This window comes from Rattus norvegicus, chromosome 1 (genome assembly GCF_021556685.1).
Source record: "Rattus norvegicus strain SHRSP/BbbUtx chromosome 1, alternate assembly SHRSP_T2T, whole genome shotgun sequence".
NCBI classification, from domain to species: Eukaryota; Metazoa; Chordata; class Mammalia; order Rodentia; family Muridae; genus Rattus; species Rattus norvegicus.
In genome coordinates, this window is record NC_141534.1 from 171,817,813 (window position 1) to 171,833,625 (window position 15,813).

General features: G+C 38.7%; 1 protein-coding gene across 1 annotated transcript; it reads right to left on the reverse strand.

The window, feature by feature from the left end:
- Positions 1-1,917: 1,917 nt before the first annotated feature.
- On the reverse strand, positions 1,918-2,874 carry Or52n2f (olfactory receptor family 52 subfamily N member 2F). Its single transcript, NM_001001028.1, is given in 1 exon segment — positions 1,918-2,874. A coding segment is annotated over 1 exon segment (957 nt).
- Between the last annotated feature and the right edge of the window lie 12,939 nt (positions 2,875-15,813).

Sequence of the window (15,813 nt, forward strand, 5' to 3'; positions counted from 1 at the left end):
CTTTAGAACAGCACACATAAGATCTGCACAGGTTCAAACCAAATCAAATCCCAGCACCAAGAGGAGGAAGTGGATAAAAACACCTATCTTGGCCAGGATGCTATTTGCGACTGATACTTACTGTGAAAGGGAAAATCAATTTTCTCCAATAGAATGTTACTAAGAATGTCAACCACAGTCCAGGGCAGGCAGGCCTCATACCCAGTAGTAGATGACAAACATAAAATAGACAACGTGATTTTAGTTGTTTTGTTGTTGTGTTATTGGTGGTGGTTGTTTGGTTGTTGTTTTTTTGTTTGTTTGTTTGTTTGTTTGTTTTTTGTCCTTTTTGGGTTTTGTTTGTTTTTATCTTTGTTTTTGTTATTTGGGAAGGAGGTGTTCTGGAGGACCTGGGATTAGTTTCTAAGAAGAAAAAACATGACTAAAATATATTGTATGAAAAAAATAAATAAAAGTAGTGAAAATAATATTTAAGTTATGTGCTCTTCAATGTGTCATTTCTAATAACTCTGATAATCACAAAAATTATTTTTCATTTTATTTGTTTTATCAAAGGTTAACCGTACTACATTCTTATCATATACTATGTACACATGCATATGCATTCACATGAGTATATATAGACACATATGTACTCCTATTTCATAAGGTTTTGAAGAGTGAAAGAGACAGAGAAGGTGAGCTACACAATCATAAATATTGTAAAACATAACACAAAAATGTGTTCTATCTAGTTTACATTTATTCTGGGTTTATCAATTATTTAATGAATATATAGATTCACACATGTCTGCAAAATCACACATAATTGCTGTCATGGGGACTTGACAGCTAGTGCTATATATGTTTCCAGATGTTTTATTGGTTAGATTTTTCTCTGAAGCATTTTATTGAGCGGAGATTGATGCTGAATGGATTTGAAAAAAAATTAAGTGATGTCATTTTAGATAGTAAATATATGTCATTGTCATATTTGAAAAAAATTGATATTTGTAGATATACAAAAATTCGTTAACAATATTTAGTTCTTAGAAATCAAACATTTTAACCTTCAGACTAATTGAATTTAAAATCAATGAGACATACTTGTGTATAAAAGTGTCCTTCTTCCAGATACAACCTTTTTTTAAACTTCTCTCCATCCGTTTTTGCACATATGCTTTATCTCATGTTTTCCTTACCAGTGTGTCTATTCTCAGTACCCTGAAACATGGAATTGTTAAACATTCAGATCTGCCTCCCTCAAATTAAATCCAGTTTATAACCAATACAGTTAGTCATTTATATATTATGTCTCAAGAATAAGTAAATGAGTGAAATAATATCAAATACTATAGAAACCCAATGATCTATCCTCGCTACAACACAAATACACTTAATATATTCAATTTTCACGGAGCTTGAAATTTGAATATTCGAGGAAGAACAGAACTCTTGTACATTTAAAAAGGGAGAATATTTATAAAACTTGCAAATAATTAGAATTGGAATAGTCCACAAAATATCAAAATATAGCTTGTCATATATGTATCGCAGCACTGAATCCATATTTTCTGCATCAGAAACATACTCGATGTAAGAGTTTGTCCTTAACAGAGAGGAAAAAATTGTCCTAAATTACTGCAAGTTTGTGTTTTAAACACAAAACAAAGATTAACATTTAGCTTCCGTACATCATTTCATTATTTTCTATATACATAGAATTATGTATACACAAAACGATTTATACAGAATGGATACACTGCATGTTAAATTCTATATCTTATACTTTGGCAGAACATTCCTTAAGTTGCAAAGAATTCAGAACTTCTACAAATTAGATGACAATACTATTTCACTCATCTTTTATTAAAATTTTCTCAACTCTTTTCCCTATATATAAACAGTGTAACTAACTGGTCATAACATGCATTTGTTTTAGGTAATGCCTAGTTTGTCTCCAAGTAAAAACTTGATTATACTTTCCCGAATCTGCTTGGTCTTGACTCCATAAACAATTGGGTTCATGGTAGGAGGCAGGAGAAGGTAGAGGTTGGCCACTATAATGTGGATGTGGTGGGGAATAGTGTGCCCTCCAAAACGATGAGTGAATAAAGTAAAAAGAGCAGGCACGTAAGTGATCACAATAGCACAAATGTGAGATGTGCAGGTGCTGAAGGCCTTGTGACGAGCATCAGCAGAGGACAGACTCACCACAGCTCTCAGTATCATAGTGTAAGACACAGAGATACAGCAAATGTCAAACACACCAATCAATAGAGCAGCCATGAGACCATAGATTGCATTGGCCTTGACATTGCCACAGGATACCTTAGCCACAGACATGTGATCACAGTAAGTGTGAGGGATAAGGGTGCCTCTGCAATAGGGCAAGCGCTTGGTGAGGAGAGTGAATGGAAAGATGAGCATGACACTCCTCAAGAATGTAGCAAGACAAGCCTTGGCAATCACAGGGTTGGTGAGGATGGTGGTATATCGAAGAGGATAGCAGATGGCCACATACCGGTCCAGGGCCATGAGCATGAGCACACCAGACTCCATTGCAGTCAACATGTGGACAAAGAACATCTGGGCAAGGCAGGAATTAAATCCAATCTTCTTGAAGTTGAACCAGAATATGCACAGCATATTAGGCACTGTGGTTGTGCACAAGGTAACATCAGTGAAGGAGAGTAAGGCCAGGAAGTAGTACATGGGCCGGTGCAGAGCTTCCTCATGGCCAATGAGGTAGATAAGCCCACAGTTCCCCATCACAGCAATCATGTACATGAAGCAAAATGGCAGAGAGATCCAGACATGTGCATCTTCCAGCCCAGGAACACCATTGAGGATAAAGTATTCTGTGGTCACGCTGGAGCTGTTGGCTCCAGACATAATGGCTGCCAGGCTGAGAACATTTTATACTCAGTAATAATGTCAGTGTACTGGGAAAGAATATAAATTAAAGGTAAGTAGAGGAATTAGAATATAATTGATCCCCTTTAAATGAGAAAATTAAAAAAATTTTCAGGATTCTATATAACTTTACAGTTTATTTTTCAGCTGACACAGTATATGATACTGACCAGTTGATTCAATAATTTATCATTAAGCTTTCATTCTACAATGATACAATAAGTACATCAAGCTCAGAATGTTGATAAGACCATGAAAAGTATGCTTTTATACAATGTAGTGAAGATATCACTAATGAATATTCCACGAATGTAAGCAGTAATGGTCATTATTATTGTCCAGCCTATAACAAGAAATATTAGTTTCCATGGACTCCAAAAAATTAAAATTTTGTCCTAAGTGTGTGTGTGTGTGTGTGTGTGTGTGTGTGTGTGTGTGTGTGTGTGGAGAGAGAGAGAGAGAGAGAGAGAGAGAGAGAGAGAGAGAGAGAGAGAGCTAGATTTAGATATATAGATATATGTACATATACATTGATTTTGGAACAAAACCCATGGAAATCTTATATTTTCTGAGAGTCTGTTGTTACTAAAAGGTGACTAAGGTAGGTGACTAAGGTAGTGTCCCCTGGAATTTCTGTAAAAAATTTTATCCATGTGTTTGCAATGTACCCTAAATATCTCTATCCTAATATAGCTAGAGGGTACTAAAGCTGAGTCATCAAAAGGCCTGGAAATTTGCAGAGGTCTAACATGTTAGGTCTGCATTCTGCTTGCAGTTCAACTCTAATCAACAAGTGCAGAAATCCAACTGTCTCTCAATGCATAGTAAGAAAAATCTTCCCACACTGTCCATTGTATCACAGACAGGTAAGTCAAATGTAGCTCTTTCTTTGCCTTCTTCAATTTTGTCTCAAATTTCCCATGCTGTGTCTCTAGGCCAAAAAGTGATTTATGATTTTTTTCTTTCTTTTTTTTTGCACTATTCATGGCACTAAAATGTATTCAAATGAACAAAAACCTAGGTTGCATGTTTTGCCCAGCCTAGCTGGCAGAGCTGCGTGTTTCCATCCTTTTTGATTCTTTCAGTTAATGCCACAGTTGAAATCAAAGACATGTCCCTCTTTTGTTGTGTTTCAGCATTCTGTTCTCCAGCTGTGCCAAATTCAAACCATGACCTCTGTCATCTGGCAGGGCCACTTGTGGCTCAAGGTCTCTAGGGACAAGGGAAGGTTAGGCTGCTAGGTTTCTTTATGGATTTTGTTAATGGAAAGCAACATAAGTGGACTTCAAAGATATCGATTGTTTTGGAAAAAATTAGAAATGGGTAATTTTGTTTCTTGATAATTTGGTCTAGCAACTGTTGATTCTGTGATCTTTTCTAATGTAAGTGCAAGTTTTTATAAATACTTTTTTTTGAAATTGACTCATATATGAACTCATCTTGTATGGTTCATAAAGAATGGAAGGTCTGGTAAACTCCCTGCTCATCACCATGACTATTCCTATCTTCTTGGAATGGAGGAAACTTTCTTATCCCCCACCCACAGCTGCTCAAAGCACCCATACTCTCAGCAGTAGTCCACTGAAATGCTGGCCTTGGAATAATGAAAGGAAAGTAGGAAAGAAGGAAGAAGAAAGCAGTCACAAAAGCCCACATGCTGTATTCTGAAATTTTACAATATACAGATCTATGGAGTTGGAAGACAGCTTAGTACCTGCCACTGGCTGGGGTTTGGGTTAGAGTGTGTTGTGGGAGACTGGAGAGATTCTGGCTAACACATATGCTGGCTTACTGGCAATGGACCATGTTGTATGTTGTTCATTATACAAAATGTGTTTTATACATATACTGATACTGTAATATATTGTGAGAATTTCTTTTTAAATGTCGTGCCATTGAAATAAGAAACCAAAGTCCCCAAATAGATTTTTCTTTTTATTATAATAAAAAAATCCACCCTAGGTTGCTAAAAGACTATTCTCCAATAGTATAAGAGCTTCTTTTTATACCATACTTACAATAGACATATAGGAATCCTGACTATGAATTAAAGTTTCTTTGTAATACAAAATAGGAGGATAGACTTGCATTTGAAGAAGTAATGATTGTACAATTTTTAGACCCCTAAAGGGAATAAATCTATAGCACTACAAACTAGATATGTTAACACAGCAAAATGAGGATATACACTTTGCATGTACTTGATGTATATTAGCTCATATATATACTATATGTGAAAACTATATGCCATTATTGTCCTGATAATTTGATTGCATTTTAATTTGGGGAAGTATATAAATTAAGCAATTAGGCAAAGTTCCATACATTATGTTACTAATATTTCAGAGAAGGCTGGATCCTCTATTCAAACATAAATAACAGACAGAAATAAGGTTTTCCTTGTGTAGATGAGAAAACACAGGTGCAGAGTGACACCATTTAAGATGGTAAGGCAAGAATCACATGAATGTTTGAATTTTCTACCAAACATATAATGTTTGTGTCTATGATCATGAGTGATAGATCATAATACTTATGGGAAGTTTCATAAGCTGAGTATTACAAGTTTAACAGATCATAATGATGTAAGAACATGATTTTCAAATGCAAGACAGAGAAAATTTACCCTGAATTGTTACTTAAGGAAGAGACAGGACAGGTATGAGAAATGACAAAGAGTTATTCACTCACTGAGAGAACTCTCCACACAGCAATTGTCTATGAGATAGTTGCAGTCTCATCTGGGACTTTTTGGGAAGATGCTCTGTGGCCTGTGGCTGTGTGGCATTTTGCATAGGCAGATTTTTGCAGAAGGAACCTCCTTCAGCAAGTCCTTCCAATATCCTTACTATTCCAGTCTTGTTTTGACTCCCTCCACAAAGGACAGTTCTACTGGATGCAAATCTGAGCATATCTATCTATTAGTAAAGGTAAAGAAAACACATTTTCCCTATGAGAACCACTGACTAACTGAATTTCATTGTCTCCAATTAATTTCGAAGTCATTTTACTATTGCTTTACAACTGTGGAAGCCTTTCTATCCATTTCACCCAGGATAATGAAATGTACTATGGGGGTCAGTGGAACTCCTGTGCTCTACAACTCATGAGTTTCTTTGTCTTCATCTTTTTTCCATTTTCTGAAAACAAGAGTCATCAGAAGTCACTCAAACTTACCTCAGTGCTAAGAGAGACCAGAGCAGTATCCATGACCAAGAGCCTAAGCATGAGGGGTTCTACACCCACCCAGCATTCCTGCATCATTTTCAAGTTCTCCAGCCTGGAGAGTGTGCACTTGATTGGGTCTTTGTAGTTCCATGTCTCATAAGACTGTGGTTGGAGAGAGAACATCCTTTGGGACATCTGAGATAATTTTGGCATTTAATCCTCAGGCACAGATGAAACTAGGAGGAAATTATACCCAAGTTACAGTTTCTCTCTCAGGTGTAGATTCTGGAAGAATTTTATTTTTAAAGCTTTTATTTATTGTATATGAGTACACTGTAGCTGTCTTCAGACACACCAGATCTCATTACAGATGGTTGTGAGCCACCATGTGGTTGCTGGGATTTGAACTCAGGACCTCAGGAAGAGCAGTCGGTGCTCTTAACCACTAAGCCATCTCTCCAGCCCCCATGGAAGAATTTTAATAGACAGAAATAACTATCTTTTATTTTATTTACCTTGTTAATAATCCAATCTCATGACATTGTAATACCCATTGCATATATGCATATGTGTACATATGTACCTTTTAATATATATACATGTATAATCACATGTATTGGATAGTTTTGAAAAGAGATACATAATAAGGACAATAAGATATAATATATAAGTTGATATAGAAAAAATATTACTAGTTTATATTTTATGTTTATTGATTAAATTAATTAATAAGACAGGCCTGTCTTGCCACCATGAGGCACAGGCCAGATGTGGTTGCAACTCTAATCAACAGGTATGTGGTGGAGAGGTAGGAGGGAAAGAAGATGTGCAGCTTGTAGTTTATTAAGAGAGGCAGAGGGTTGGGGATTTGGCTCAGTGGTAGAGCGCTTACCTAGGAAGTGCAAGGTCCTGGGTTCAGTCCCCAGCCCCGGAAAAAAGAAAAAAAAAGAAAAAGAAAAAAAAAAAGAGAGGCAGAACTATAGACACATTGGCAGTCACAAATAGCCTGATTTTCACATGGCCTGCAATGCCAATTGAGACCATGGTGCTATCTGGAATCCTGCTGCAGCTGAGGGGCCATATCTGAGTCTGTGGCATTTCAACAGCAGCAGGTGTCTGTGTTTATGTCTATGACCTCTGTTACCACCAAATGCCATGAGAAAGTTCATGGTCTGGGCTTCCAACTTGAGGCCACATTTATATCTGAGGGCCAAGCTAAATTGGTCCTGCCCTTTACCAGTCATTGAAGGGGACACCAGTGGTGGTATGGGCTTGAGGAAGCTGGGCCTCCCCTTCCTATTTAATGAATTTTGGAGAGCCTACCTCATCCCTCATTGGGCAGTATAAGAAAGCTGGCCCTGATGGCTTGAACATGGAAGAGTTTACCCAGGTGCTTTGGGAGGAGGAGTGTGAGCTAACCAACTCAATTACCACTCTGGACCAGATCCAATGCTTTGAGCTGGTCTACCCCAACATCTTGCCTACCTATAACTGCAAGCTGATAGAACTAGTGAAGGGTCTGCTCCTAAAGAAATAAAACTTCTAGATCTCCACAATTCAGGGCAATAGCAAAATATCCAAAAGGAGCCTTGTTGAGGATCCAATATTGATGGTGTAGCAGAAGCTGCCAGCTTCTGAACAGTTACTTGTTTCAATGATCATTTGTTGGTACAGCTCTTTGGTATACTGTGTGATACACTGAGATACACTGCAGCTTCCACAGTGAGATTTTTGTTTTATTTTGTTTTTAATTTAATTTTCATTGTTTCATTTATTTTGGTGAGAAAGTACAAGGGTGGAGGGTATGTGTGGAAGAACTGGGAAATGAGTGAAATTGGGGTACATAATTTGAAATTCACAAAGAATCAATAATTATGAATATTTAATGAGTACATGTCCATACCTCCATATGAATAAACACTCAAAATACTTGTTTTGTTTATATTTGTGTCCCATACACCTGTATGTTTCAGTGGTTGGATTGTTTCCTACTGTCTCATTGTAAAGAAAAAGTGATACTAACAAGTTCCAAACAAGTTAAAATATTTTGTGTCATGGTGAATGTAGGGTTGGTGGAGTCCTGCATCCACTCTGCCACGGGGCAAGGCTGCTGCAGGCCGGAAGCTGGAGCTGACCGCACTTACTCCATGCTGTCATAGGGTGGGTGTCAGGCCAGAGGGAAGCCCTGTGGGGAATCACAGTCTGAGGTACCAGGCCTGCAAGGAGGCCAGAAATGTTTGGTTCTCATTGCTTTTAGATACCTAGGTGCCACTGGGTGCTGCTGAAGAGCCAGTAGAGACCTGCAGGCTGGATCTCACCCAGGGCTGGGCATGGAGTAGGGAGGTGGGGGTAAGGGGATGCTGTGGCTGGTCCCACAGGGAAGTCCTTGTCTTGATCACTGTAGGCTGCAGGCTTGGGCTTGACTTGACTTGGCTTGGTGCCAACCACGGCTGGGAGCACAGAGAGACCTTCTTTCTAGGTCAGATTAGCTCTGTAGCGAAGGCCTTCTCCATGCAGTAGATCTCGATGAAAGTCCATGGCTTTAGAAGCAGTCCATGGCTTTAGGGCATTTATTGTCATGGTGGAAAGTGGATGAGTAAAACCATTCCCCACTTCTCAGGGTGGGCCTGAGATTAAATATTTTTGCAGGGAGGATTGTCTGGGAAGAAAAGCTTATAGGCTAAGCCTCTAGGCCTATAGGAACCTCATTAAAATGGAGATCTGTCTTGAGCCTATGTGACCACAGGTCATGTCCTCGACCTGTGGAAGGACTTGGGGCATTGCCCTTACATGACTGATGGCCACAGATCTATGGAGGGCTGTGGCTAGCAACAGGGTCCTGGTGTCTGGAACTAGGTGAAGTATCTACCTTCTCTTCAGGGTCACCAGGGTTTCTGGTTTTAGCTCAACCAGGAACCAGGCTGCCTTTCATGGTCCCACAGTGAATGCATGCAGAATTTTTAACTCATTTTTTTGAGAATTTCATATATGCATATCATGTATTTTGATCAAGTCACTCCTTGTTTCCTCCTGCAGAGTCCTTGCTTATGTCTTCCATACCAATTTCTTGCAAAATTTCATGGGCTCTTTTGAAAAACCCATTTAGTTCCCTCACTGGTACCAATATGTACTAGAGCATGGATATGCTGTAAGGGGCTGCATTCCTATAAAAACACAAACAAGCAAAAAACACCCAGCTCTTCCCTTCACACCTGTCAACAATTGTCAATAGCTTTTCTGTAACTTTAACTTTTTAAAAGCCTAGTTTTAACAATGGTTCTTCAAAGCTTTAACCTCCCTTCTAGTCCGACACCCACAAGAGGTATGTGAAAGAAAGGATACAGGGGAAGTAGACCTGTTTAGAAATGGTTCCTTTTTTTTTTTAATCATTCCATTTGTTTACCTCTCAAATGAGGTACTATTTCCTGGTTAGCCCCTCCACCACCCCCCCCCGTTTCCATGCTATCCCACTTCCCTGCTTCCCCTCCAGCAGCCCCCCATCCCACATCCACCCTCTCCCCACCCTTTGCCTGTATGAGAGTGAAACTTCACTCCCAGAGAAACTTCCATCTACTTAGTCAAGAAATCACCAGTTCATTTTTCAGGTCAGCAGTGGCAGCTCGACCCATTCGCAAACACGTCACAGGTATACCAGCAGTCTAGTTCCATAGAGTCAGGAAAGCAAACATGAATCAGCAGCCATGGCATTACCTAGCAGAGGCAGCCAGGCCTCAGCCTCCGCAGGAGGGACCAAGGCCAACAGGAAGATCAGGAAAGTTTTCAGCTGCGCTGCTCTCAGTGAAGCGGAGATAGTGAAGACTCAAGACCAGTAAGTGTTTAGCTATGCGAGCAAGCCAAGCAAGCTCCTGTCACTCCTTTGAGTCCTTTTTATACTCTCTCCAAGCATCACATGTCCTCCACAGATCTTGCCTAACCACTAACCACATATCTTGCCTCAGCACATAAGTCTTAGGAAAACTCAACATGAGTCTGTCTTAGCTGATATCACTCTGCTAACTGGCCTGAGTCCAAGGAAGCAGCAAGAAACTGCAGCACACCTCCCCCAGAAGATTTTCAGTTCATTTCTCTCTATGAAGTCCTGACAAATGCAGCTCAACTATGCAGTGTAAGGCAGACTAATGCACTCATGTTGTTAGTGAAGAATCCTTCATTACATGTCCTTCACTTGCTTGCTTTAGCCGAACATCCTTTCCCTTCTGTCTGCTTCAGCAAAAAGTTTCTTCATGAGACTGTCTTAACCTTTCATCTGTGTCTCCTTTAACACAATGTACCTTCACGTGTTTGCATCAGCAAAACACTATCCAGCACAACTAACTTTCCAAAGAATCCTTAACTTTCCACTTCACACCTCTTTGCCCCAACTTCCTGATCTAGGCCAGATATTTTGTCTAGCTGAGTCTTGTGCAGGTCAAGTTTGCCAAAAGAACAATTGTTGTAGAAATTTTTAAACCCAATCTGGGGTTTCTACTCCACTTTGATCCCAGGTAAAAGACACACAACTTTTATTATTTACAATAAGCTTTAACAGCACAGGAGGAGCTCAGCAGATATCCACCCTCTATGCTATTAGAATCTACTTTTTTTTGATAGCCCTGAGTTATTACATACTGTCTTTTATTTGGGCTGCTCTTAATATCAATTGGCCGGCCTTCATGGCCCTATTTTTATGACTGTCCTATGGCAGCTTCTCCTCTTCCTCACCTTTTTCTCCCCAGACACCCAAGCAAAGGAAGCCTAATCCCCATCTGTGTCTTTTCTGTCCAAGTATTGTCTGTCAGCATCTTTATTTATCTATGAGCAATAACTCGGGAGCAAGGTCACATAGTAACTCTCTCGTCTCTGGGGCAACTGGGTCTCCAGGAACCACTATTAGCATTAGCACACAAGCAGTACCAGGCCAACCCACTACACACATTATGGACAGTCATGTTTCAATTTCTACTGAAAGCATATCAGTACCAATGCCTGTGATTCCAAGCCTAACAAACCAACTAAGAAAGTGTTAAATGCCACAACTACCTGACAAATTTCATTAATTCTGCATACATCACCTCTACGATCTGATGCTATCATTCTTAGATTTTATTAAAAACTTTGGGTAACAAAGGGATTTGTAGGAATGTTTATGCAACCTAGGTGTTATGAATAACTAGCATATGTATACAATGGCTTGTAATTCAGAGATAGTAGGTATATTTTTGTTATAATCTATACATTGTTGAGGGTTCACGATTGAATGCATCCCTTTTGTGCTAAAATAGATCTTTGTCTTTAGTACTGGTTTATAACATTGGCATTCCTATGAATATTTTTAAAATTGCAGTAGCTTGATGAATTGTTCCTTTAATGAGTATAAGGTAAATGTCTTTATTTTGTCAAGGTAGTTTTGGTTTGAAGTTTAGGTTTCAGTCATTAAACAAACAAACAAAACAAAACAAAATTGCAGACATGAGAAAACTTTTTACAAATAGTTGTTCTGGTTACTCCCCAAAACATTGTATATTATTAATGTATCCTGTTGTTGCTGCTCAGATATTGTAGGTGGGCTTCTATTGTTATAGATACTGTAAACTTAGAACAAAGGACTCAGTTGAGTCAAGCTGGATCTGACCATAAAGCTTCTTTTTACTGCTATAGCTTTCATAATTTCATAAAACACTATGTAAGTTGCTGAGGGAGGGAAGCTCTTAAACAGTCCTACCTAGCTGTCACACCTATGAACCATGACAATTAATAGCATAGCAGGATGTACATAAAGGTTCAGTATATGGCACTCACATGTTGGTGGCAAACAGCAACTGTCTAATTGGATTTAAGGCCCATTCAACAGGAGGGAAATCACTCTTGGTACTGGAAATCTAGCCAGATTTCTGGGATTAGCTAGGTCATGGAATTTAGAAAGGAAATTATTATCCCCACTTTGCCAGACAACAATAATTCCTTATAATTTTTAAATCATCCTTAGAGCTGTGTAAAAGGGGAGCTACCATTCATTATCAAACAGGGTGTCTTATCAGCAAATGGAGACCATCACAGAAAACCATAACTGAATACAGTGCAGAATTCAACTGATTGTGGATATCCCAGCTATAGATGTGTATGCATCATAGCTCCTGCATCTGTCTTTTAGGGAACATCGAGAAAGAGGGAACAGGAGTTTTGTAAGGACCAGAATGTCAATAATATTTCTGTGAGCATATTCACCTAGAAATGGCTACATAAACAAGACCAGAAAAATGGCAATATCAACAAATGTGATTATATGGAATGGGGAATCTCACAGGGTCTCACACCTAGACAAAGAACAACATGCAACTAAGAGCTGCTGGGAGAAGAATTAGCCTCTTCCAGAAATGAGCCCAATAATCGTTTATCCAGTAAATACTCTGATTAGCTCTGAAACCATATACACAAACAACAAATATATACTCATCAGGATGTGTGTGGATATACACAAACATACATATGCACACACATATACATACATATATACATGTGTGTGTGCGTGTATGTGTGTGTGTGCGTGTGTGTGTGTGTAACAAAAATAATCAAAGCAAGAGAGGCTATAACTTGAGAGTGGATGGAGCATGAATATAAGAAGAGTTCTAGGCAGAGAAGCCTCAAGGGGCCAGAGGGAGAAAAGGAGTGGGCAAAGTGATGGATTTTCATTTCAATTACAAATATTTTATATGCAAAAATATTTGGAAGGCTAGAAAATTACCCTGACAACCCCCTCTCTCCTTTCCTCACTTACTCTCTCTCCCTCTCTCTCTCCCTCTCTCTCTCTCTCTCTCTCTCTCTCTCTCTCTCTCTCTCTCTCACACACACACACACACACACACACACACACACACACACACACACACACACACACCTTGCTTGTTTCTTGAGTCCCTTTGCTTAGACTACTTTTTCCCACCCTTTGTTTACTTTAAGGTAATGTGTATTTGGTGGTGGCAAGCATTGGTAGATGAACACTGTCACTTAGTCCATTCTCAAGGCTAGTCTGTGTCTTTTGACTGGCTAATTGAGACTATTAATAGTTAGAGATATTATTAAAAAGTGTTGTTAAATTACTGGCACTTGTGCATTTTGCAGTTTCCTGTTTCCCATCTGCTTAAACAGTGATAGCATGTTTTATATGGGTATGCGTCAATCTGAAAATCTTCTTACTGGTATATCCTGTAGAACTGTCTTAATAGTCATGAATTCCTTTAAGGTGGTTTGTTGTTTGTTTGTTTGGAAAGTTTTTCTCCTTCAGTTGTGACAGATAGTTTTGCTGGATATAGTAAACTGCCTTGTCAGTTACTGTCATTCAGAGCATGAAATACACCAATCCAAGCTCTCCTAGCTTTCAATGTTTCTGCAGATAAATCTCTTGTTCTGGTGGGTCAGCATTTACATGTGATTTCTTTCTTTAAACTTTCAGTATGTATTTGTTTCTATATTTTAGTGTTTTATTTATAATGTGAAGTGGAGGGTTCTTTTTGGACTTCTCTGTTACTCTAAATGCCTACCACACTTCAATGGCATCACATTCCCTAGACTTGGAAAATTTTCTTTGAAGACTTTAATGAAAATATTTTTTATGTTTTATTCATAAAATTCTTCTATGCATGATTCATATATTTGTTCCTTTCATAGTGTCCCATAGATCTCCTGTGATCTATTTTTACTCTATTTGTTTATCTTTGTCATTGTCATTGTGGTTCACCTGTCTCGCCTTCAATCACTGGTATTTTTGGCCACTTACTGAGTTGTACAGACCTTTTTATTTGATTTATTGAACTTTTACAGTTTTATTCCTGTTATTGTAGTCTGTTTTCACATCCTACATTGAATGTGTCTTTTATCCTCCCCCTTCCCCTTTTTCTTTTCTTTCCATTAAAAAAATTCATTTGTTAGGATTTCCCAAAGAATATAGGCTGCCTATTGGTGTCTCCATGTCTCAGCCTCTTGGAGGCCACAGTTACTTCATTCTTCACTTTTCTCTTTTTTTTCTTTTTAATAAAGGAAGATGTATTTTATTTCAGTTTGAACAGTAGAATGTGATTATAAGGCAACTTTTCTCTTTTGTTACACTTCGAGACAGAGCTTCCTCATTTGCCTAGTGCCCAATTGTTCTCCCTTCTCTTGTTCCTCTATTGTACCCATGGTAACTCAAGGTGTTATTTGGCTTTTTTCCTTTCTACTCATGATGCAATAAAGGGGGCAGTAAATTTAAAAGATGAGAGAGAGAGAGAGAGAGAGAGAGAGAGAGAGAGAGAGAGAGAGAGAGAGGCACATAGGACCGAGCTGGCCTTCTGAACTGGAACAGGGTACTAAATAGAGATGTCATAAAAGTCAAGGAGAAAGGGTTGGATATCATACAGATTCTGAAGTGGTCTTTCTTCTGCTTAGTGACTTTTGTCTTGACATTTTGTGTTCCTTCTTGGGTCGCAGATGCCAGTTTCTTCCCTTAGCAGTGCTTTGGAAGATTCTTGCTCCATCAGCTGGGAAGTTCTTTACCATTGTGTTGAGAACATTTATCCCACTCTTGGACAGTACCATCCAGTGTCTGGCATATTGATAGAATGTGCATGTGTGTTCTACTGCAGCCTCTGACTTCCACCAAGATGCGTGTTACGTGGTTCTGATTCAAAGTATCTTCCCTGTACTCTACAGGTGTTCTGATGTACTTTGGTGTACAGCTTCATAATACATGCTCTGACTTTTCCCAAGAGCAACATCCAGACTCTGTCTGAAGTCATCAAACTACTAGAACAGCATTTAAAAGTATTTAAAAAACACTCTTGGTGTCCCTTCAGCAGAAGTGAGTAGAGTCTCTTCCTCCCCCTGCCAGGGCTGCCCTTTGCTTCTTTTCTCTGCTTCTCAATCACCTCTTTTTCAACTCGTAATATTTTCTGTGATGATAAGCACAGTGTAGACTTTCCTAGGCCCTATCTTAAGTTCAGCTGTTGGCTTTTATGTTTCCTTTCAGTAGGTGAGAGTACCCAAATTGTGCCAACCCCTCCCTTGTTTTTGCTTTATTAAGTTTTCAATTTCATCTTGCTATTGGAATCTAATATTTTAAGCCATCATCTACATCTTCTGATAGCTATTATCCTTCTTTTTCCAGGTGATTACCTTGGGATCATAAAAGACCATGCTGGAGTGCCTACTACCATTATAGTTGTTTCTTTATTAATTTTAAAATGTTTTAATTTGAAATAGAATTACATAACTTTAGCTTTCTCTTTCTTCCATCCAATCTCTCCTATCTTTCCTCAAACTCTTCCAAAGTTTCCAAACTCTCAATTTGCCAGCCGCTTTTCTTTGATAATTATTGTTACATATACACATATATGCCTATATACATGAATAGGTAGATGGAGAGAGAGAGAGAGAGGGAGAGAGAGAGAGAGAGAGAGAGAGAGAGAGAGAGAGAGAGAGAGAGAGAGAGAGAACCTGCTGTGTACATTTTTTGTTGATGGTGTGTATTTCATTTCAAAATTGAACATTTTGCACCAAAAAGCCAATAATGGGTCTCATTCCTGGGAGAGGCTAATTCTCCTACTACCAACAGTCAATATTTGACTATAGTTCTTTTTTTTAATTTAATGAACTTTTTTTTTTACTAACTTGAGTATTCTTATTTACATTTCCACTGTTGTTCCCTTTCCCAGTTTCTGGGCCAACATCCCCCTAACCCTTCTCACTCACCTTCTATATTGGTGTTCCCCTCCCCAA